Source organism: Triplophysa dalaica, chromosome 18, assembly GCF_015846415.1.
Source record: "Triplophysa dalaica isolate WHDGS20190420 chromosome 18, ASM1584641v1, whole genome shotgun sequence".
Lineage (NCBI taxonomy): Eukaryota > Metazoa > Chordata > Actinopteri > Cypriniformes > Nemacheilidae > Triplophysa > Triplophysa dalaica.
In genome coordinates, this window is record NC_079559.1 from 11,442,501 (window position 1) to 11,464,492 (window position 21,992).

The window sequence follows — 21,992 nt, forward strand, 5'->3', positions numbered from 1 at the left end:
ACCCAGTCCGAGCATGGCACATGTCAAATAACAAGCCGCAGGCCGAAAGATTAGATTTTAATTTTGTTATTTTCTGACAGCAGGTCGAGGAGAAATGCATACGAAGTATATGAGTGGATTCACTGTTGCCATAAAATTTCACCATGCACCATTTCATACATTAAGCACAATCTCTATTTTGTTCCAGTTGAGTTATATAGCTGGCATAATATCAGGAACGCATCACCAACCTCCTCTTTCATTACTTGTCTCACACACACACATGCACGCACACAAGCACACACACTATTAGTTAGTACATGTACTAACCTGGAATTTTTACATTCTCAAATAACTATCATCCAGTTTGTTTAAAATACAGTTTACATCATGAGGGCGCAAGGTGGTTAAGACTTATCTATACATTTTGTACCCACAATGTATAGAAACATGTGCACACACATATAAACAAACATACACATATAACTGAGTAAACAGTTTTGAAAATCTACTGTTTTCATAAAGACCACTTAATGTAATTAATTAATTAATTGGTCAGAAAGCACTGGTGGATTTAGTTCACAATGCAAAAAGGCTTAGTAGGGTGAAGCCACACTCACAGTGTTTGGTACAAACTGCAAATACCTCCCGTAGTTTTAGAATTCTGTAATGTATGGCAAATACACGTCTAAATCAACAGCAAAAAAATATATATGTAAGAAAAGCTTTGGCATCGACATCTTTCTAAATCAATTGATTTGGATGACAAGACCCGTCACATAATATTTGCCTTTTATATCCATTAATACACATTAATAGTATTATTTGGGGCTATTTAATAACCAAAAATAACAGTGTAAACCCTGCATCTCAGACGTGTCATCTCCTCATGCTAAATTGTGACTTTGTTACACCATAAAGGTAACCAGCAGTTAAGTAGCAGTCAATAGAGAATCCTTCAGTATGTCATCTTGTTGTGACAGGTGTAACAGAAAGGACTGACCACCAGAGTGGGCTGACAAGCACAAATCCAATGCAGTAAAACTGAATGTAGTAATCTCTCTTGCTCAAATTAGCATTTCCTCTGTTTTAGGACCCCGATAAAATAGTTATAGGTCTACAAAGTAGTTATAGGTCTACGTGTAAGTGTTTCAGTAAATAATAGTGATGAATGTCACGTTATTAACGTAACTTAATTTCTAGTGTGTCTGTTTTTGGACTCTTAGTCAGGCTTTTCAACACACCACTGGTGGAAAGTTGTCATTGCTTGTCACTGTGAAACCGGTTCGTTTTAGTGCCGTCTTCAACAAAACAAAGCATACTCAAGCTAAATTAGCAGCAGCTAGGATGAAAAGTCAAACAGACAAATAAAGGATTAATAACCAAACAAAATACTGTACACTTTACACATTTTGTACTGTACATCTAATACTGTAGCTATATCAACAGCGATCCAAAGATCCCACGGACTGCTATAGAGCTCAAAGATAAGGACCACAGGAGATCTCCACAAATCTCTATAAGTAAAGGACTGTTCTAAAGTGCTTCCGATGTGTGTTCGCTTTTTCAAATGTAGTCTGCTCATGCATGAACAACCACAGAAAATGTTTCTCGCACAGTGTCTTAAGGCAAACCTTTCATGATCCACAGTGGCCCTATGTCTGTCACATAGTCCGTGAAGACAGAAAACACAGGGATAGCTTCCATCGAGAAACAAGCTCAGTAATGCATCAATCCAGAAGCCACTGGATACAAGATCCAGATAATACTGTAGGAGGGGTTATTAAAGTGACTCTTGCTCATCTCCAAACTCCAAACGCTGCTCGGTTATATGAACGTGCTTTCAGAAAAAGCCCTTGGGTATTTTAAACCCTTTTTGCTTCATGCGTGGTAGAGTTAGGCTAGCAGAGCTCTTTGATCTGCAGGTTTTGGGAACGCCGCGTTTCCTCAGCACAAAGTCATAGTTGGCAGTTGAGTTCATGGCGTAGAAAACGTTTCCGTTATCAGGGATTTTGAGTTCTGTGGGGTGAAATAAAAAAAAATGGAGGTGATGATCTTTAAGTCCATGTTAGTTTTTAGGTCATCTATATGCAAGAAAGCATTTTATTACCTTTCAGCTTTGAGACTCTTTGTAATAGTTCATAGTCTTCCGATTTCTCACTGTCCAGGTTGTGCTTGGCCATGGCTTTCCTAATGACACCTGGTGTTTTATCTTGGCTTGTCACCTGAAATACATGATCATTTATATTTACTATAAAAAAATTAACCTTAAATCACATATGCACATTGCATTTCATCTCGAACAATCTATAATTTTCGTTTTAGCAGTGTCATATGACCCCTTCAAAACTATACATCAAGTACTCAATGCACTCTCATATCCCATAATGCACTCCTCACTCACCAGGATGCTTTTGTACATGTTTCCGTTGTCATCGTCAAGACTAACTCTGATGATGCAGCAGTCGTTCGTCTGCTGGTTGTACAGTGGTAGCGAGAGAGACGAGTAGTCAGAAACACCCGAGACGGAGCGTTTGTGAAAGTGGAACGGCTGCCCAGCGGAGGTGGAGACACAGGATGAGGAAGAGGAGGCGGAGCTGGTGGAACTAGACTCTAGTCCCAAACACGTTCCTGACGCCTCCAAAGATGAAGTGGTGGGTGATTCCCAGAGCTTGAAAATCAATCAAAAGTTCAGAAAGATGTGAGTTTAAAGGCTACTAGTAGATAGTTAACCCTAAAATGAAAATTATGCCGTAATTGATTCATCCTCGTGTCATTCCATATCTGTATGACTTTCTTTCTTTTGCAGAACACAAAAGAAGATATTCTGAAGAATGTTGGTCTCAAACGACACTGGACCCCAGGGACCCCCACACACAAAACCATTGTATCTTCTTTTGTGGTCCCCAGAAGAAAGAGTCATATACTTGGTTTGAATAAGGTTATTCAAAAATAATCATCATGGGTAAATATAAATATATGATACCCTGAAAGTTTAAATACCTTGGAAGAGGAATCAGATGTAAGCTCCCCTGTATCTGAGGTTGATATTGAGTGCTTCAAAGTTGGTGTAGATGTCTGGAGAAAGAATCTTAGGTTAATATATAGTATAATATATAAAGAAACCAACAAACAGACAGACTATAAAGTGTTAACCATGTAGTAACGACTAAACATTTCCAACAGCAAATTTAAATCACCATTATTTGTTCATTTAAACAAGCCTTTAAGCTGTAAAAACAAGAAATCTGTTATCAATCAAGTAGCCCAGACCCTTATGAAACAAACAAACAAAAAAAACGAATTAAATATATTAAATATATATGTATTAAATAATACATTTCCATATTATTGATATCAAGTGCTCATATTTTTCACTAATATGAAAAGTTGCAATTACTTATGTATTATTCGATATCTTGTAATATTGTTATACATATTGACAGATAATATATAGGAAAATATATTTTCTCTGCGTAAGGGGACAAAATCTCCAAACAGCCTATGATGTTATAAGGTCTTACTCTCTGATTGGCTGAATCTGGGGAGTTCAGCAGACTGAGACTGGTCTCCTCTACATCTGAAGCGCTGGATCCGCCTGATGTCAGACTAATGGAATCAGCCGTGTCTTTGATGCCGTCTTTGAACCGGTTCAAACACGGCTGCTCAAAGGACTTGGAGCGTGAGGTGCCTGTGCTGCTGTAGCCCGACTCCTCGCTCATGCACTTCATGATGCCTCCCTTAGTTTTGCATACGGGCTCAGATGGTGGTTCTATCTCACAGGACAGAGAGTAGCTGAAAAGCCACCACACTTATTAATTATTTAAGTTTAAGATGTCATATTTTCAATAATTGGAGACCTCTGAGGTGATTATATCTATCAATTCAGTTTTTTTTTACCTCACAGCTTCTGTAAGTTTCTCCACTCTCTTGAACCAATCTGTAAAGCGCTGGTTTCTGGTGAAGTTGTAGTAATTGCAGGTCAGTTGGAGTAACTTGATCTGAGCGATCACTTCAAACTCCTAATCAGACAGACAATTTTTTACATCTTTGTTTATTGTTAGTGTACAGTAAAAATTGTTTATCTGTGAATATATTTACAATAATGGCATGGCCTCTAGTGCATTATAACAGTTGCAAGGACTCACCTTCCTTCTCTTCTCAAAGTTGATCAGCCCACCCTAAAAAAAACAATAAATTATGAAAACACCAAAATTTTGCTTATATTAAATTATCTACAATAAAAAAAAAACACTCCTTACCTCAAGATGATCTTTCATAGCAGTATCCAACATGACTAGGTCAGTCAGAAACGTTCCGAGGTACGGAATAGTTCCTTGTACGACACCCTAAACAGAAGGAAGAAGATGAGCAATACAATATAAATCGAACAATTCTTTAGGAAAATATAGAAGTGCTTTAATGTATATTATACTTGGCAAGCTTAGCAGAATCTATCTGATCACAAGAGGGCGCTGTTGCTTACATATTACATATGTTAAACTGATTTTTTTAATAACAATTCTTTCTGTACATACCATGTCTCTGTGGTTATGGTGTCTCCTCTGGCCTCCTTTGTGGTTAATCTCAACGATAGCAGATTTAGAGGTGCCCTCCTGCGGAAAGACAGTTTAGAATGTAAGTATTGTAAATAGAAAAAGCATTGCATTGATGCAGTACAGTGTCAAACTTGTGCATTCTTATGACACGAGGGCAGATAAGCCTATCAAAATGGAATTTTAAAATTGTGTTGTCATGACACACCATGACGCAAAATGGAAAATAGAGTTGGGGTGAATGGTGTTTAAGATAGTGCTGGGCAACGCCCTGAGGAAGCCCTTCGGGCCATTATCTGGCCACACAAATTTATGACATCATCCTAGGAATTCCTTCGCAATGAATTGCACCAGCTGAGTTTTACAAAGCATGTTTTGCATTTTTCCAGCACACATACTCTGCATGAACTTCAATGTTTTGGTCGACTGTGCGTACGTCAAGGAAATCTTTCATTCTTATGTGGTTTCTTTCTGTCAAGTTGAGCAATTTTTGGGGCAGGCCACACAGAAACAGAATTGTAGATAACATCAAAATAACATTATAAAACACATTTGTGTGTCATGGAAAAATCCATTTCCAATAAAAATCTTTATATTCATTTAAACAATGCAAATACAATCTTATTAGTGGAAAGTCACACTGAAACAGACTTCTAGATAACACCAAAACACATATTAAACCCACAAACATCGCACACATTAAAAAATAAATATACCAATCTATTGTTATCAATCTATTTCCCAACTATCTGAAGATGATCTCAATACATTTCATATATGTACCCTTATTTGCCATAAAGAAACTATATTTTATTTATGATTCATGAATGAATGTTAAAAATGTGTTTATAAAACTTTCATAAAGAAGCTAACAAAAGTTCTAATGGGATGAGCTGAGACTGTACACTCTGTATTATTGTGGCAAGTTGCCTGGCAACTCTAAACAGCGGACAAACTAATGAACTACATTACTTCCTGAAAAAATACTTTAATGTATTCATTAAAACAGTCATTGAAAATTTGTGTCTTTTTCATTTGCGATTCCTGCCATTTTTCTAAGAAAAACACTGTTACCTAAATTAAAATCCTTGTAACGCACAGACTCTCGCCTGTAAGAGGTGGTTCACTTTTTCAAAGCTGTTGAGTGTTTCAACACTAATGGATTCTTTTAAAAATGTCTATCAAACCTAGCCGAAGCATGCCAACAGACAAAAAGCAGAACATAAAGCATTTGAAGCTGTGCTTAACAAAACGTGGCAGGCCGTAGAGAGCTAAACGTTGAGCCAGCAGGCTGCAGATATTGTGAAACTCAATATGGGTTTTGTGTTTGCTCTGATGCTGCTACAGTTTTACCAGTGCTGAAAGGGGCTATAAGACACTAAGCTTTTCTGTAGATGACCATGTGATATAACCACATCCTGTCTATCCCTAGCAACGGATACTGACAAACAAATATTGGTGGCTTTTACAGTGTATGTTAAAAATTTGAAAAATGCAAGGGGTTGAATATCCGCATGACTGCTAACGGACACAGATGCATCTTAATGCAGAGATGAGCATGCACCACCATGAGCTTCAACAATCTTTTTACTCACCTTAATGAGAAGCTCTCTGCTGAGGGAATAATTATTATCATCTGAGAAGATTTCAGACAGCTCCTGGAAAGTGCGACAGCTTTCTCTGCAAACGGCATAACATTTGCAAGTTACCACCTCCATTTAATACAAACATTATTGTCAACAGCATGCAACTTGTGACGCAAATCTCAAATGTGGCACTTTATAACATGCATGTCTTTCACAACATTTTCTAGCTGGTCTAGCTTTACTTTGAAGCTGGTAAATGTGTGAATGAGCTAGCACAAAAACTACTAGACTAGTATCTCTGTCGTCTGGCTCAGGCTTGCTGCAGACAGATAATGTAGACAGGCTTTACCTGGACACCTCATCCCAGGTCCTCCTCAGTCTATGGATAGCATTACACTGCAAGGCCGACAGGATGGCTTTCAGAGAGGAGAAGCTCTTCAAGATGCGACATTTCTGTATTCAAGATATTCAAACAAATATTCATGAACCGGAATCTAAATAAAAAATCTAAATAAAGTCCCAATAAAAAATGTGGACTTCCAGTGTACAACATCATACCCTTTATATACAGTACATAACACCAGATACAACAGCAATAAATTGACATTTGATTTTCAGGTTTACAGTTGCATATTACTTACTATATGGCTTAATTTATAATACTATATAACTTGGGCTGTCAAACTAAACGCATCAAAAAAAAAAAACGTTGTGTTTACATGATAATACTGTATATTTTGATGTACTATGCATATTTATATTGTATTCTTAAAAACATACACATTCATGCATTTATTTAAGAAATATATAGGATATAAAATTTGAAGTGGCCATAATTATAAGTTTCTGCATATCTCATGTCAATCTTGAGTAATTATATAACAGTATCACATTCTTCAAATATCCATAGAGTCTTTAGTTTGATCACATTTATAAAAGAAAACTGTATGATTATGTCTGAAAATATAAGACGCATGCCTAAAGCACGTGTGCACCCATTGTCAACAAAGAACAGACATGACTCAGTTTCCCTTACCACGTGTGGTTCATGTCCGGCATCTTAAAGCACATCTATCAGTTTCAAACAATCTCCAAATCCAGCGTAATATCCACCATTTATATAACATACAGCACTTAAATGCCTTGAACAAAATAACACACCTCAACTTCTCTCACTTTTGCTAGTGTAACGAGCTGCAGGTGCAGGCCCACAGCGCAGCAAAATTCGACGCAGCGCAGCCTATCTTGATGAGAATTGCTCAACAAGGGACTAAGAAAAGTATTACTTAACGGATTTTCATATTCGAAAAAAAAAAAAATTCTGAAACCTTTATGAACACTGGGTGTATCGAGCACAGAAATACTACGTCATACCTCCAACTCATTTTTAACAAGTTGACAATTTCAAGCATGAGAAGACAGCACGTTTAACATTGTAAAGGAGTCGGAATGCATGAAACACTGTTCCACATCTCCTTTAATAAATTTTTATAATTTAAATAAAATAAATACATCTAAATAATTCCTAAATATGTAGGATATGTGGGTATTCCTAGATACAAAATAAATATGCAGTATGCAGACATATATTATGAAAACACAGACTTTTATTCTGTATGTGATTAATCGCAATTTATACTTTGACAGCCCTATATGTGAAACAATAATGATTACAAATAGTATGTTTATTTGTAAAACACTGTCCAAGACAAAGAAACTTTACTTTAATTCAATAATAATTGGAATGCTATTGACTGTAATTCTGTTATGATGTAGATAGTGGTGTATGCAATAAACACATCGGAAGTTTGGTTTCTCACCCTGGCCACTTCTATCCAGTGTTCGATGCGTTTTGCTCTTTGAAAAGGTCTGAGAGACCTGTTGTCCAAACAGGTGGCAATCACACAGTTGGTCACATTGTTGAACTGTGCAACAGTTGCCCGGATGGTGGGTGCCAGGTGCTCCTTCCCCTTCTTATCCCGCTGGGACCATATGCCACCCAAACAATGATATGGAACAACCCTCTTAAACAGCTCCTGGGAAACGACAATGATTACAGTCTTGGTTAGTTACCAGATTAATGTTGTTATGTTTTGCAGGTAACCTTTGTTTTGTTAACATTTGTGTTTGCACCAATCACTAAAGCACCTTAATATATAACCTCTGATGATCCTCAACCACTAGATTATGACTAAAAGCCATTATGACAGGAGGATTTATCTCTTACCGCATCCACGATTGTTAACTGCTCAGCAACCAGAGCAGGACTGAAGGATGTGAAGTTAAAAAAAAGTTCATCCTCCAAGCTGCTCTCCTCGGGTGTGGCAAAGGGGCAGTTGCACAGATCACCTGCAATGACAAGTTGTCACAGCATGTTACGCCAGCTTGGAAAAACATATTTTAGTCTTATATAAAATTCAGCGATTCAGAAGATTGATCAAACTGTACCTTCATGTTCAACCTCAGAAGGTTGCCTGTGCTGGAAATGCTCCAGTAAGTTGCAAGCTCGTCTCTCCAGATCAGATCCGGGGAAGTTGAGCTTCAAGTAGGATATGAGGCTCTGCAGGCATCCGTGATCCGGCGGGCTCCAGAAATCTTCAGAGTACTGATCCAACCAAGCACCCAGGATAGATGAGACAGTGCTGGTGTGCACATAAAATAGGGTCAACATCCAAAAAGGCTGACTTATAAACTTATGGTTAAACAACAATGCTTACTTTTTAAGCTCTGTGTAGTCGTCTGAGGAGAGCTTTGATCCCTTTGAGACTTGTTGATCGTGCAATTGGGCATACCTGAGATGGCATGTGTTTTAGATAAAATTCACACTATGACATCATTTAAAAATGTGTTTGATGGCCCATGTACCTGTTGAGCAGCAGGTCCAGAACTTGTTCGGTGGTGGTAAAAGTCCGGTAAGTGCAAAGGAATATAGTCACGTAGGTACAGTCCTTCTCTTTGTAAGCGGATACCATGTACTCCACCAGTTTCTCCAGCGTGCCGGCTTTAATGGTCCGACCCTTGCACATCTCATAGAGACTGAGTGCAGAATCTGTCTCCACACCCAGCCATCGCTGCCCTTTACTGGCTGTCTGATGGAGCTGCACCTTCCGCAGTGTGATGGTGTAGATGGCTTCCTCCTCCACCTCCTCTCCAATCTCCTGAACTGAGCTCTACATAGAAACATTGAGTATGTGGGTTTTAATTTTTGTCATGCTTTTTTCTTTCTTTACATAAAACACACACATTCACTAAACATTTATGTAATAATTAAGATATACGGTATTTTACTATTTAGTCCCACACAGAATACTCAATAGACCACTTTGCAAGATGTAAACAATGGTTCAGCAGCAGTTCTGGATTTTTTATTTATTTTGTTTTATTAAATCTTACACATATAATTAAATATTTGTTTATCATAGATTTAGTTATAAATTTGCTGTATTCTGTTCAAACATTTGTGCAGTGTTAAAAAACTGAAACAAAGTTCCCCTAGACCAGCGTTGAACCAGCGTTGTTATGATTTTCAAAGTGGTCTAGAAAACATGCATGGCGAGACTTGATTTTATCCGGATAATTGGATTCATCAATGACAAATGTAACATAGCAGAATGGAGCATAATCACAGGTGTGGGACAAATTGGGACAACACTGAAAGGTAGCGTGAAACTGGGATATAATAAAGGAATGAAACGCTTTTATATATTTTTTCTACCTTTCAGCTCGTAAAAATGCTTTGTTATTTAGTCCATTCTGACTACAAGATATTTAAATCATAAAATGTTTTATAACATAAAACCATCTTAATGGCGATTTCAATTTAAGGTTAACTGTCTCATTCAATTTTGAGCACAGATCAGAGGTGGAGTCATCATGTTGTACACTGTGAAGATCTTCTCAAAAAGAGAAAAGAATCAAAAACAAACAACGACTGAAAAAGAGTTTCTCTTTTCATTCAGTAATTTCATAATCTGCAAATATTTTTTATTTTAATACGCAAACCACAACCTATAGTCCAAACACAAAATCACACAGTTTACAACATTTTAGTGAGTTTTTATCCAATGTCCTATCAAAATCTGACTCCCCGTGAGATTATGACTCCCCTGTTTTCCCCTACGAAGGTTAGGGTTAGGTGTGGGGGCTGGCTCTAGAGATAGGGACCAATCACAAAGCAGCATCCTAAGTGAATGCGGTATCAGAAGTAGGGGAGTCAAAATCTTGCGTGGAGTTGAAATTCGGTACAAAACCGTCAAGTTGACATGTGAGGATCACCACAAGCGCCTCATGTGCGTTTCGGATTAAAGAACGTGTTTCTTAATGTGACAACAAAAACCAATAGATTGATGAAAATGCTGGACATTTTCTCAATATGCGACGTGCGGGACAAGGGGTGACAACGCAAAGCGAGACGGGTGGTCACCGTCATACAAGGTCATATAGTTCTAGTAGAGAAGTGGCTTTAAGGGTGAGACAGGATTACTGCTGACTTTACTACTAATCAGCCTTAACAACAAGCAAGCACACAGGACAACAAAAGTGTCTCTTTATCAGGGACTGTCACATGTTTAACCAAGACCACGTCTTAACCCGACATAAATTATATATGATAGCATTACGCATAAAAATGTAGAAACACTATTAGGGAGTGTCTGTGTCTCCAATCGTGATTATTTTTAAGTGCACCTGATGAGAGGATGTAAATAACATAAACATGGAGGTGGGCCTACGCTTATGTAGAATAAAATAGTGCAGTTCTTATCATAAGGTATAAAACATAACCATTTTAGAGTCTGAATTCTCTCTCTGACCAAATATTAACACATTTTTATGATTTAATATCACACAAATCGGATATCCTAACTGTGCAGTTTAAATAAGTCAGTTATTATGTTTCATTGAAAAAACCTGGCAGCCCAGCACCTGCAAAAAGCAGACTGCACTTGACGTCACTATGGAAACTAAAGGGAACTCCCAGGGAACTATGGGAAGTGACAGTTAGCTTGGCCTAAGGCAAAGAGCCAGTTTGAGGATGCATCCTGTGCATGCGTATGAGTCACTGCAAGCTCAACAAAACAGAGACGACTGCCTACAGATAATAGATAAACCAACCAGAAGGCTCCGTCCAGCAGGCGCTATGGAAACAAACACACAAACATACACATCCCATGCCATATAACGCTTTCTCTCAAATATCTCTGCTTCCGTGTAAGTGTATGACAAAGGAGTAGAAATGTGGCACAGACGTGTAAAACAGGTTAGATGTCTCATGGGAAAATTTCCTTTTGGTGCTCTCAAACAATACTGCGTTCGTTGATGGAGAAATAATTACATTTAAAATGTATTCACATGAGGAAGTAGAGATTAACTTCACCAAAAACAAAACAAAGTTACACCACACCTCAGTGCACACTCAGGGAACCCCCTGTGACTCAGACCGAAAGTAGTTGGCAGTGACAGTATTCTACAAAGAGGCCTGGTAAAAACAGACCTGACACACCGCTAGATGAATGTCAGGGACATTTGACAGGTGGTGACATTTCAAAAAAGAAACGGTGGGTAAAACCACCTTCAGCTACACATTGCCAGTGCATTTTCAGAATTAAAGTTGTCAAAGAATAAATCATAGAGTACTGTTTTAGTAAAACTTTATCAGGGTTAAACAAGAAAAAAATTGGGGTACAATAAACTTGAAGTGTTCACCCCGCCACAAAAAAATCTATCAACATGTTTTTTAAAACTTAAATGACATGCACAGTACATACATACTGTATATAAAACGTATGTGACTCCTGTTTAACAAAAAAAGAAGACGATTTGTGTCCATAGCCTACAATGCAGATCAATGGGGGCCAATGTTGTTTGGTTACCAACTTTCTTTAAAATCTTATTTTGTGTTCTTAAGATAAAAGAAAGCCAGGTTTAGAATGACATGAGTAAATGATGAAAGAATTATATTTTTGGGGTATAATTACTTTAATCCTAGGAATAGGCTACAGGTCCAATTTTACTAGAAACATAAGAAAAAGCTGATTGAGAAAATCATTTTTGCCAAGTGAAAACCACAAAACCACTATTTTTACTTGCTAAATGAAGTTTTATCATCGTTCAAAGTTTTGATTTTAATACTATAGGTTGATCTTTCACATCACAAAGCCTATGACAAACAGAAAACTCCCCACACTGTTTAACATTATGTTCACATTGACAGCCTCTCACCCAAAGCCCGACAGCCTTACTGTGTACAACAAAGAGTGCTGAAATGTACATGGGTTCGAAAATAAGGAATACTTTGTAACAGCTTCCTTGACAGGTGCGTCCTTTTCAAACAACACACAAACAATACGCACAAGGACGTACACATTTTCACACGATAAACAAGAAAGAAAAACAAGATAAACCGTTTTTAAAATAAATTTTGATATCAAACTGACATTGTATGAATGCCATCAAGACGTGATGCGTCAAAACAAAGGATGTGAGTGAGGTCAACAGTAAGGAATTCACAACAGCAGTGATCGATCTTATAGTGTGTGCTGGGCGTCCTCCTGTTAACCATTAATGAGTTCGGCTTTAAAAGACCTAAAACATCTCTTCATTTTTTTGTAATGTGTCATAACATTGTTGGCATACCTGCATATTTGATTTTAAATGCCTTTACAAGTGTATGAAGAATAGCTTTGACAGCCGGAAGAGAATAATGCTATTTAACTTACATAATGCAGTATTTATAAATGTCCTTAATTTAACACTCCCTAAGCCACAGTGAGCAATAACCAAATCTCTTCTCTGTCATCAATGGCCAGGAGGCAAAACAAAACTTATTTGTGCTGCAAGGATTAGTTTTATGTTTCATATGCTCTCTCTAGTTTCACGCTCCTGTAAGAGTTATTAAGCAAGAGAGAGATGGGATATTTAGAGCAAAGCTGGAGTCTGTGTATTTTGGCATTGCTCGGTAGGTTTTTAACGCAGTTAGTTACAGCACATTAAACCTCAGGGCACAGTGATGTGACAGAGATTCCTGCTGCGAAAAATCCACAGTGGAAAAAGAAAAGGTAAAAAGGTGATTCCTCTCTTACTGCACGTTATCCTGGAAGTTTCCAACAACAAGTTTCCAGTAACTAAACTTATTCCGATTGTGTTCAGATTATGAATGTAAAATATGACCTTTAGCAGTAAAATATGCCATACAGTTAAGAATATAACTCCAAGTGTGAACCATGAGACTAAAACTGCGAAATTCTGACAAAATGTGCCATAATGAGAGATGGTTTAAAGAGACTCACTGAGCTCTAATCATTAACTTCATTATCTATTGACCTTTCTCATTTCTGGGATGTTTTCGTACTGTTATATTTCACCAGATAAACATTGTTGTGTTGTAAATGTTATGATCTTTTTATCAGTATTGTGTTTTTTGCAGTAACTTAAATTTTGTTTCACCATGTTTTGGCTGTGCCAAGGTTCCCTTGAAATCTGGTCCCACATTTCAGAATGAGATTAGCAGAGCTCAGGGAGGAATTCTCCAAAATAAGCTTTGGAAAAATATTTTTCCCAACTCCGAGTGCAACTCTGATGGAATTGTGGTTAAGCTCCAGAAGGACAGATTTAAGTGTAACCAAATGTACGGTATAGATCCGATACGTTTTTGAACATAATTTTGAACATAATCAGAATTTGCATATTAAATGGCGCAATGAAATAATTCACAGACTTACATATTTATTCCTTCCCTCTTCGTCAACCTCTTCAATCGGCACCTTTGGCCTTTCCTGCCTCTCACATCCATGTTTTCCCTTCATCACTATCCGTCTCTTGTCCCATTACAAAAGCTTCTCTGTACGTGTCAATATAACCCCTGTCTGCTCTTCTCATTATACGGAGTTCAGCTCTGCTCGTCCCATTACAACGTTCTGAGTTCAATCGACCACACAAAGGCCCCTTTAAGAAGCGTGCAGAATTTGTAAACATTTTAACAAACAGAGAACAATGAAGATTATTATAGCAATAACCCCAACCTATTGACAACAGTGCTAGTCAGTTCTGTGACCTGTTCGGCGTGTACCTCATCAGCTGCCAATCGCTTGAAACATAATGACGCAAAACTATAAAATAATAGGATGGTAAAACAGCTGGAAAACTCAAGTGCTCCTCAATACTAAAGATCTTTGGATCCTTTGAGACAGAAAGTATGCTGCTTTTACTTGTGGATCAGTTGATCTGAAAACTGAGAGCCATTATAGAAGGATTTTTATATCTGGTTGATTTGGTTACATCTACAGGGATGATGTAACCAGCACTGAACTGTTGCCAAGACTGAAATACCATTAAAATCACAGATAAATGCACATTTTATGACCATTAAAGAAAATGGAATAGAGAGGGAACTGATTATTATAGCAAAGTTTTATGACCATTGACCAAATCCATTTCCATCCAACCCATAATACCTGCTGACCTGTAACATGTAGAGGTTTGGATTTGATAAGTGAACAATACCCATATTGGATGAATGGCATCCTTGAAGAAAAATAAACAACTAACACTCACTCACAAAATACCCCAACCACAAGGGTAGAGAAAGGCTTTCGAACGATGACTGTGCCGAAATTGGAGGGATTTACCCAGCTGTAATATAGTAATGAAAGCAGATTAGATTTAGCCCAGTGAAGGTTAGCAGCAGGTGACACTGGAAGCTTCTTCTTGTGTGTGAGAGCTGCGGTGCCACGAACAAGTTTGGGTGCGAATTGCTGTGTAGTCACAACAATGTGCTGTTGCCATTGAAATGCAAGATAAAAGAGGACATGTTGTTCACAAACCATGGATAAAACTCGCAGGTTGAAGCTAACTACCCAGCAGCTGTAAAATATGTGGCTACCATGGCGATAAAACAATTTACTCTCCTCCAAAACACATAAGACATCAGTTAGTTCGAGAACTCACCAACTGGAATCAATAACTGAAGACTTGATGAATGTCATCTGTTATATAAGACATTCATAAATATAACAACCTATTCTCAGCAGACAATATCTGCGCTGTCATAGACGATATAACACACCCGCCCCTGTTAAACCCCTTAAAATAACATCAACCGCATTAAAGTAGCATTTGATTGATTGTATTTAACAGATGGTCAGCAAAATCCTCTTATATTAAATGTCCAATGGCAACATTTCTTTTCATGTCTGTTGCTAATGGCGAGAGCTTTTATTTGATATCGAAAGGAGACACGATTCTTATTGAACTGCTTCCATGGCGCTTTTCAGAGAGAGAGAGAGAGAGAGAAGCTGTAAAGGGAGCAAGCTAGAGAGGAACAGACTGTGCCAATGGCCGGATCAAGATGATGATGGTGCAGTGTGTTGTTTCGGTCATCAGGACATAGAGAATAACGGAATCAAAGCACATATTCTACATGCAAAGTTAACATGAAATCAGGCCCTATATGAAACCAAAGTAGTATATCAGCAAACATTTTTGAATGTTTTACTTAAGGTTGCATTTTTTTCTATTCAATAGACACAATGGAGCATTTTCTAAGTACCCCACTGAACAGATTGTTTTTAAACAACAAAAACCTATGCCATGTCAGCCTAGAAAGATATCTATACAGTAAGACCACCAGACAGCCATCTCCGGCTGCAATCTCTAGCTTTAATTTACCCCTTCCCAAGTATTTGAGATATTAAATCATTTGAGAGCACTAAAATCATGAGTTTTATAATTACATAGTAAAAAAACAAACATTTCTAACTGTTATCCAAACAGCCAATAAAACTAATGAATGAATCTGTCAGATTAAACATTGCATTACCTCCTCCAGTACAGGCAGGTCAGGGTCCAAATGCGTGTAACTATTCAAGACCACCGGACAATCATCTCCGGCAGCGATCTCCAGCTTTACCCCATCCCAAATATTTTTGATTTTCCATGTGCTTGAGTCAAACAGCTCATCCAGGGTTGATGGTTTGACACCTAGAGTGTCAGACTGCATCCCCATAACGTAGACCATTACAAAATAACGGTCATTTATGTTAACGATCGCTATTTCACAAAGAAGCCCATGTCTTGAGATTTGACTGATGTTAGCAACGAGCGTTTGTCTGTCAGTATAAGTTCGGATGAAGAAGAGAAGGGAATGCCCTGCCTGAGCCGCTACGCCCCGCCCCTCGAGCGAATTAAACCCTCCTCCACTCGACGAATCAGTTCCACGACCCCGCCCACTGCATGACTAACCGTGATGTCAAATTCGGGAAACGCTGCCGTGTTCTCCTAAAAATACCACTTTTAATCGCTTTCAATTACAGGGGGGAATAAATAAACCTGCATTCATCGACAGAGTCGTGTGACTTTATTTAGCTTTACGTCATCGTGTACATCTAGACTTTAATCTTTGGTGGGTTTTTGTAGTTATAAATAAGAGCTGGCAAATTGTATCAAATACATACACATGTATGTTTGTGTAACTAATGACACCCACGTTCGTTTTCTGTAATAACGTGTTTATTGTAATGAGGTTGATTCACTGCAACTCTACACAGACTCGTGTCGTGTGAATATATTTTACTCCCCTTTCTCATTCATCCTATTTTTGCCAACCTGATTGTACAATAAATAACCTAAATTGTAGGTAAACATTTTGTTATTCCTCCAAATATGTGTCGGTGTGGAAGCCTCAAGCTACCGCAAAAAAGAAAAAACATTCGTCACGATCTTTCATTTAATAACATGCTAATGGCGCCCTCTTTTGGACGATACTTGTTACTTTTTTTACAGGGATATGACGCAATGCTCCGTGGAAAACTAGAACCCCCCAAAAGGACGAGTGCTTTCACCATGAGTAAGAGAAGATGTTTGTGGCACCTGCTTTGGATGGTGGTGTTTTCCCAAACTAAAACCCTCCCTAAGGAAACAGTAATATATATGATATCATTTATAAATCTGACAAGACAGCTGTGCGGAAACTTGATTATCCACCCAACCATATGTTAAAATAAAATCTATTCTGCATTATATCCATCTATACAATCATACAGTTAATGAATGTGTTTGCACACATACTCATGGGCATTCTGGCTAATTTGAACAAACACACAGCTTGATTCCATTTAATAAAAAGCTTTACTTGCATAATATTAATAATCATATTTTTTTATGTGATACCGAGGAGCTTTCAGAAGTCACAGGCTTTGATTAATATTTTCCCTTCTGCTAATAGATTTCTGGGAATATAATTCAAGGCAGCACAAACTAAGCAGACATCTACACTGGATGTGAATAACCCTGAGCCCTTTCTAATTGAACTGAAACACTTGTTAGTTATGCTTGGCTGCCACACAGAACTATCACATGGAGTTATTATGCAGCATGTTTTCAATGCGTCAGAGCTCTAGGTTTTTGGATCCCCATTTCTATAAATCTTGTTGCCAATGCCAAAGCAGACAAATACAAATACTTGCTTAAAGTTGTGCCATTAACTAATTTATCTTAGTAGCTTGTATTTATTCAGACTTTAAACTGCTTATCCAAACAGTGAGTGTTCAAGTGTTGCATACATGTTTCAATGTTGGAAGTTCATAACTAAATATTCCAATGTTGTACTTTACTACTTTCAATAGGTCACCTAAATCAAAATACAAATATTTGATATACTGTAGATTCATAATACTAAATAAAATATGAAATCATACAACTTTAATCAAAATATAACTCATAAATGGTCACATTGTTCTATGAATAGAGATATATAGAAGCTTGAGATTGCTGTAACATATATGTGTAAGTTAAGGCCCAAACTCTGCCACAGCTGGAACTCTATTGCACAACCTATTTGTCTTGCTTTCTACTGAGATTGATAGATAGCAGCTTGTTATTCTCTCACAGCACCAGCATGCTTTACAGTCTTCTGGAGAGTCTTGGCTCACTTCATCTTGTCTTCTTTGCCAGACACACACACACACATCAGATGGTGATCGCTGCTTTCCATTCAGAACTTAAACATGGCTACAGAATGGTTTTCATTCCTCCTACTGTTGAGAATCAAGGCCATTGGAATCCTCACATAAGTGTCGCAACAAACAGTGTGTTCGCCCTGAACTCTGTCTCCTCCCCTCACAAGCCTGTGTAAACCTCTTGAAAAAATGAACCGATAACCTTTGAAAGTACCAAACTTCAGGACAAATGAAGGGCAAACAAAGTGTTTTTGCACCTAAGTGCGTACTTATAAATTAAACGGCCTAAATTAATCACTTCAATGCAACACTTTATTGATTTATTTTGTATTCATATGATGTGTACAGGCTTATATATTACACATGTTCTGAATTACAATTTGGAACATGTGTACAGGGAATGTAAATTCTCTCTTTCTCTCTCTTTTATCCTCTATGCCAAACACAGGATTGCACAGAACCGGATAAGGTGTGCTCTTCCTTGATAGTGAAAAGTACCTGAAAGACGATTTCAAAACCTTGAATAGAGGAAGGTTTGTCACTCATTGGCATCCACTCACACCTACAAACACAACACATACACACACACAAACACACACACACGCACGCACACACACACTGTCCTTGTGCACAATTTCTATCCAGATATAATGTGATTTAAACACATTTTTCAAGAAACTGCCCATATATTTCATATCTCCATGCGCAAAGAACTCGTGTTCATATCAGTCAAAAAAATGGTCTGTACACATAAATGTTAACAATACTACAATTTGTGTAGAGCTGCTTTAGATATATTACTCATTGGCCCAGTTTCATAGACAAGGATACCCTAAACTAGGAGTATGCCTTTGTTCATTTAGGCTATGTTTAAGTCGCTTTAATTCAAATAACTTAGAAACTTACTGATGTGTTTATTTTTACATATGGCAGGGAAAGTTATTTTCAGTAAAGACTTCATTTAAGTCTGTGACTAGTCTTAAGCCTGGTCTGTGAAACTGGGGCTTTAAATACTGTTACTGTATATCAATACATATAGCACTCAATATACAAAAAGACTACACAACATTAACATACTTAAATAATTATAAAAGTCACATTAATAAAGTAAAAATAAAGCTATCGGTGTACTTGTATGGGTGTAGGGTGGTAGCTTCTAGATCTGGTAAGATTAACTAGATAAACTTGTCAGTTCGTGAAGAATATTAGATAACTTGTAGATGTTCTTACCTGATTTATTCTCTCCAAACCTGTCAAATCACAGTTTATATCTTCATTGACATACACACAGTTCAATCCACACCAGCGTGCCAGTTGAACAAGTTGGTTAATTTTATTTTTCCACCGCATTACCCTTAGTATCTTCTATAGTCAACTGTAAAAAATCCTTAATCCTGTGTCAGATATGAAGCACAAAAATCTCCTACGTCGTTCACTGACCCCATATCACTTTTCCTGTGCAACATGTGTTGACTCAACCAGCTGTATCAATACACAGCGAACACGACGAAATGACTCTGAACCCTCTTAACTATCTCTCGTTGAAACCAAAACCTTTGCTGAATCTTTTCTGATAAGCTTATGTATTAACACGGCACTTCCCGCTCCGGGCTGTCTGAAAAATTCCCACGAAAAACGAAATCAAAATGAAGCAACCATAACAAAGTGAAACCTGAATGACGACTTCATGAAATCAAAACTGAAGGATCTGGTGTTCAAAGAAGTATTCTACCTAAACATTCCTACTTTTTTCAGGTATTAGACTTTTAATTTGAAAACAAACTGATTTGTATATTTCAAATTAAGACCCCCAAATCCTCACCCCTCAAAAAAAGGTCAGATTTAGTTTTTTCTCCAAAGGTATACGGTAGATGAGTATAAAATAACCAGATAAAAACAATGCATTACAAGACACGTAAATGGGGGGGGGGGGCAAATGCTATTTCATGCATTCTGAGTTCTTTGAAGCACAAAAAATATATTTGTAGTTTATAAATAAATATATGAAATATGAAATGTTAACACATAACATACTGAATGTGTGAATGTTATGAGCACTTTAAGTACATTATGGGAGTGTACATAAGTAAGGTGTACTTTGTGCACTTTTTACCTGGGATAATACACGCACAAATAAATATTGATGTTCATGACACTGGCTCTTAAAGTTGCTAATGGACATCTATGTGGGTTAAGGATAATGATGACTCTCAGGCAACTTTGAAAAAGACAGACAGCTGCATCCTGTATGTCTGACAATGTGAGTACGAGAACAGCAAAGTACTAACTAAAATCCACAAGAAAGCAATCATTAAGGAAACTTCACTGCCAGAGGTATGTACACATCACATACTTTCTTTCCTTGACTGCCACAGAAACGCTATTATGTGACTCAATTTATTACCGTGCTGAATTCTCTGAAGCTCCTTTACCATTCAGAGGCGCTTGGACACTAAGATCATGGCATTTAAAAGTGCTTTCTTCTCACAACCGGAGCCAAAAGAGACAGTATTTCAAAAATGAGAGTAAAAATCTGTTATACCAATACAAGAAAATCTGACACAAATACCAGATCAGTCATAAAAATCTTTGGACTGATGACGTTATTAATGTATATAAAATCAAAAGTTGTATTTATGTTATTTAAACAGATTGCAAACAATATAGTTGGACAAGAGCAGAAATTAGTCATAAAACTTGATCCAGATATAACTCAGTACTGAAACGGAACGTATAATATATAATAAGAACTAAGTAACCATAATGCTGACGCATTAGAACACCAGTTACTGAGCAAAAGTCTGCACATCATCCTTAAACATCTCTGTCCAAATTGTGCCATCGGAAAAAAGCCCTGATAACCCCAGGCGGCATAGCAACAATAACAGGTTCAGCATGGCAAAGTCAAGCTCACTATTGAATCCACCACATTCACACCTAATGAAGTGAAAACAACCCAAGACACCAGTGACCTTTCATGCAAGAACTAACATGCTTTTAACATAGACACAGGGGAGGACCCGTTCCATAGAGAACTGGCTGTTAAACTCCCCAATGGCTCTGAGCCAGTCTGAATACAAAACAGCTGAAAAGAGCCAAAGGATAAGTACTTCAGCACTACAGTTTTAAAACAAGAACAAATACAGATAGACACAGATGCCAAGTCGTTTCAGGTAAATCATAAAGCTGCAGGCTCTCTTACCAGATCATCCAGGATGGAGACGGGGAAATCCAACATGCACATCTTCACAGGCTGAGCCAGGGCTTTATGCAAACTGAACACAGATTTAGTCTCCATCCTACCCGACGGAGACAGCGCAGGCTGCTGTCCAGGAGCCTGCTTCATATTCGGCAAAACTGCTCTCCCTCGTATGCACTCATTAATACACGACTCTCTCTCACCCTTTCTGTCTACAGCCCCTCTCGCTCTCTTTCGCACGCACGCACAAACTACTCACCTCTCTCACACCCTCTTTATATTTCCCTTTACTAGTAACACGCAGTAACAGCACAGACACAGAACTTACAGCTGCTGGGACAAACACGCAATACTGCTGTGTACTATTATTGCCTGAGGAGATGGGAAGAAATCTGAACCCCTCCTCGACCTCCTCCCAACCCTTCCTTCTTGCACATCTTTTTTTACGTCTCTCTCTCTCAAACCCCCTAACTATGTCAACACCCACACCCTTTCTCCCAACGCAGGTATGCAGCGAGGTATTCCACTTTAATATGCAGCATCTCCGCGGAGTGCTGTGAAGTAGGCTCACCGAATGCTCTTCATCTCAGTTTGATATCATTCACAATCATGCCTAAACTATCTCCACCACACTTCCATAAAGACGTGTGCACATCTGAGTGATCCGTAAGTGGATGCTGTGAGCTCTAAGTCTGCTCATTCTCCATGCGTCGTGCTGTGC

General features: G+C 37.9%; 1 protein-coding gene across 3 annotated transcripts in view; it reads right to left on the bottom strand.

Annotated features, from left to right (window-relative positions):
* The window catches only part of ralgds (ral guanine nucleotide dissociation stimulator), a 21,788-nt gene extending 231 nt beyond the window's left edge, over positions 1-21,557 (bottom strand). The window contains exons 1-17 of one of the 3 annotated variants that reach the window (XM_056772948.1): positions 21,275-21,557; positions 8,987-9,291; positions 8,839-8,913; positions 8,570-8,763; positions 8,349-8,470; positions 7,942-8,157; positions 6,471-6,574; positions 6,131-6,215; positions 4,518-4,595; positions 4,242-4,328; positions 4,128-4,160; positions 3,880-4,001; positions 3,504-3,774; positions 2,983-3,057; positions 2,384-2,650; positions 2,090-2,204; positions 1-1,998 (exon numbers count right to left, since the gene is read on the bottom strand). The exon at positions 1-1,998 is cut by the window's left edge and continues 231 nt beyond it. In XM_056772948.1, coding sequence (XP_056628926.1) covers positions 1,823-1,998; positions 2,090-2,204; positions 2,384-2,650; positions 2,983-3,057; positions 3,504-3,774; positions 3,880-4,001; positions 4,128-4,160; positions 4,242-4,328; positions 4,518-4,595; positions 6,131-6,215; positions 6,471-6,574; positions 7,942-8,157; positions 8,349-8,470; positions 8,570-8,763; positions 8,839-8,913; positions 8,987-9,291; positions 21,275-21,418 — 2,469 coding nt within the window. In that variant the 5' untranslated portion in view covers positions 21,419-21,557 and the 3' untranslated portion in view covers positions 1-1,822. Of the gene's footprint in view, positions 1,999-2,089; positions 2,205-2,383; positions 2,651-2,982; positions 3,058-3,503; positions 3,775-3,879; positions 4,002-4,127; positions 4,161-4,241; positions 4,329-4,517; positions 4,596-6,130; positions 6,216-6,470; positions 6,575-7,941; positions 8,158-8,348; positions 8,471-8,569; positions 8,764-8,838; positions 8,914-8,986; positions 9,292-15,935; positions 16,236-19,302; positions 19,708-21,274 lie in introns of those variants that run through there. The other 2 variants (XM_056772949.1, XM_056772947.1) reach the window with 2 other exon arrangements.
* Positions 21,558-21,992: the final 435 nt, after the last annotated feature.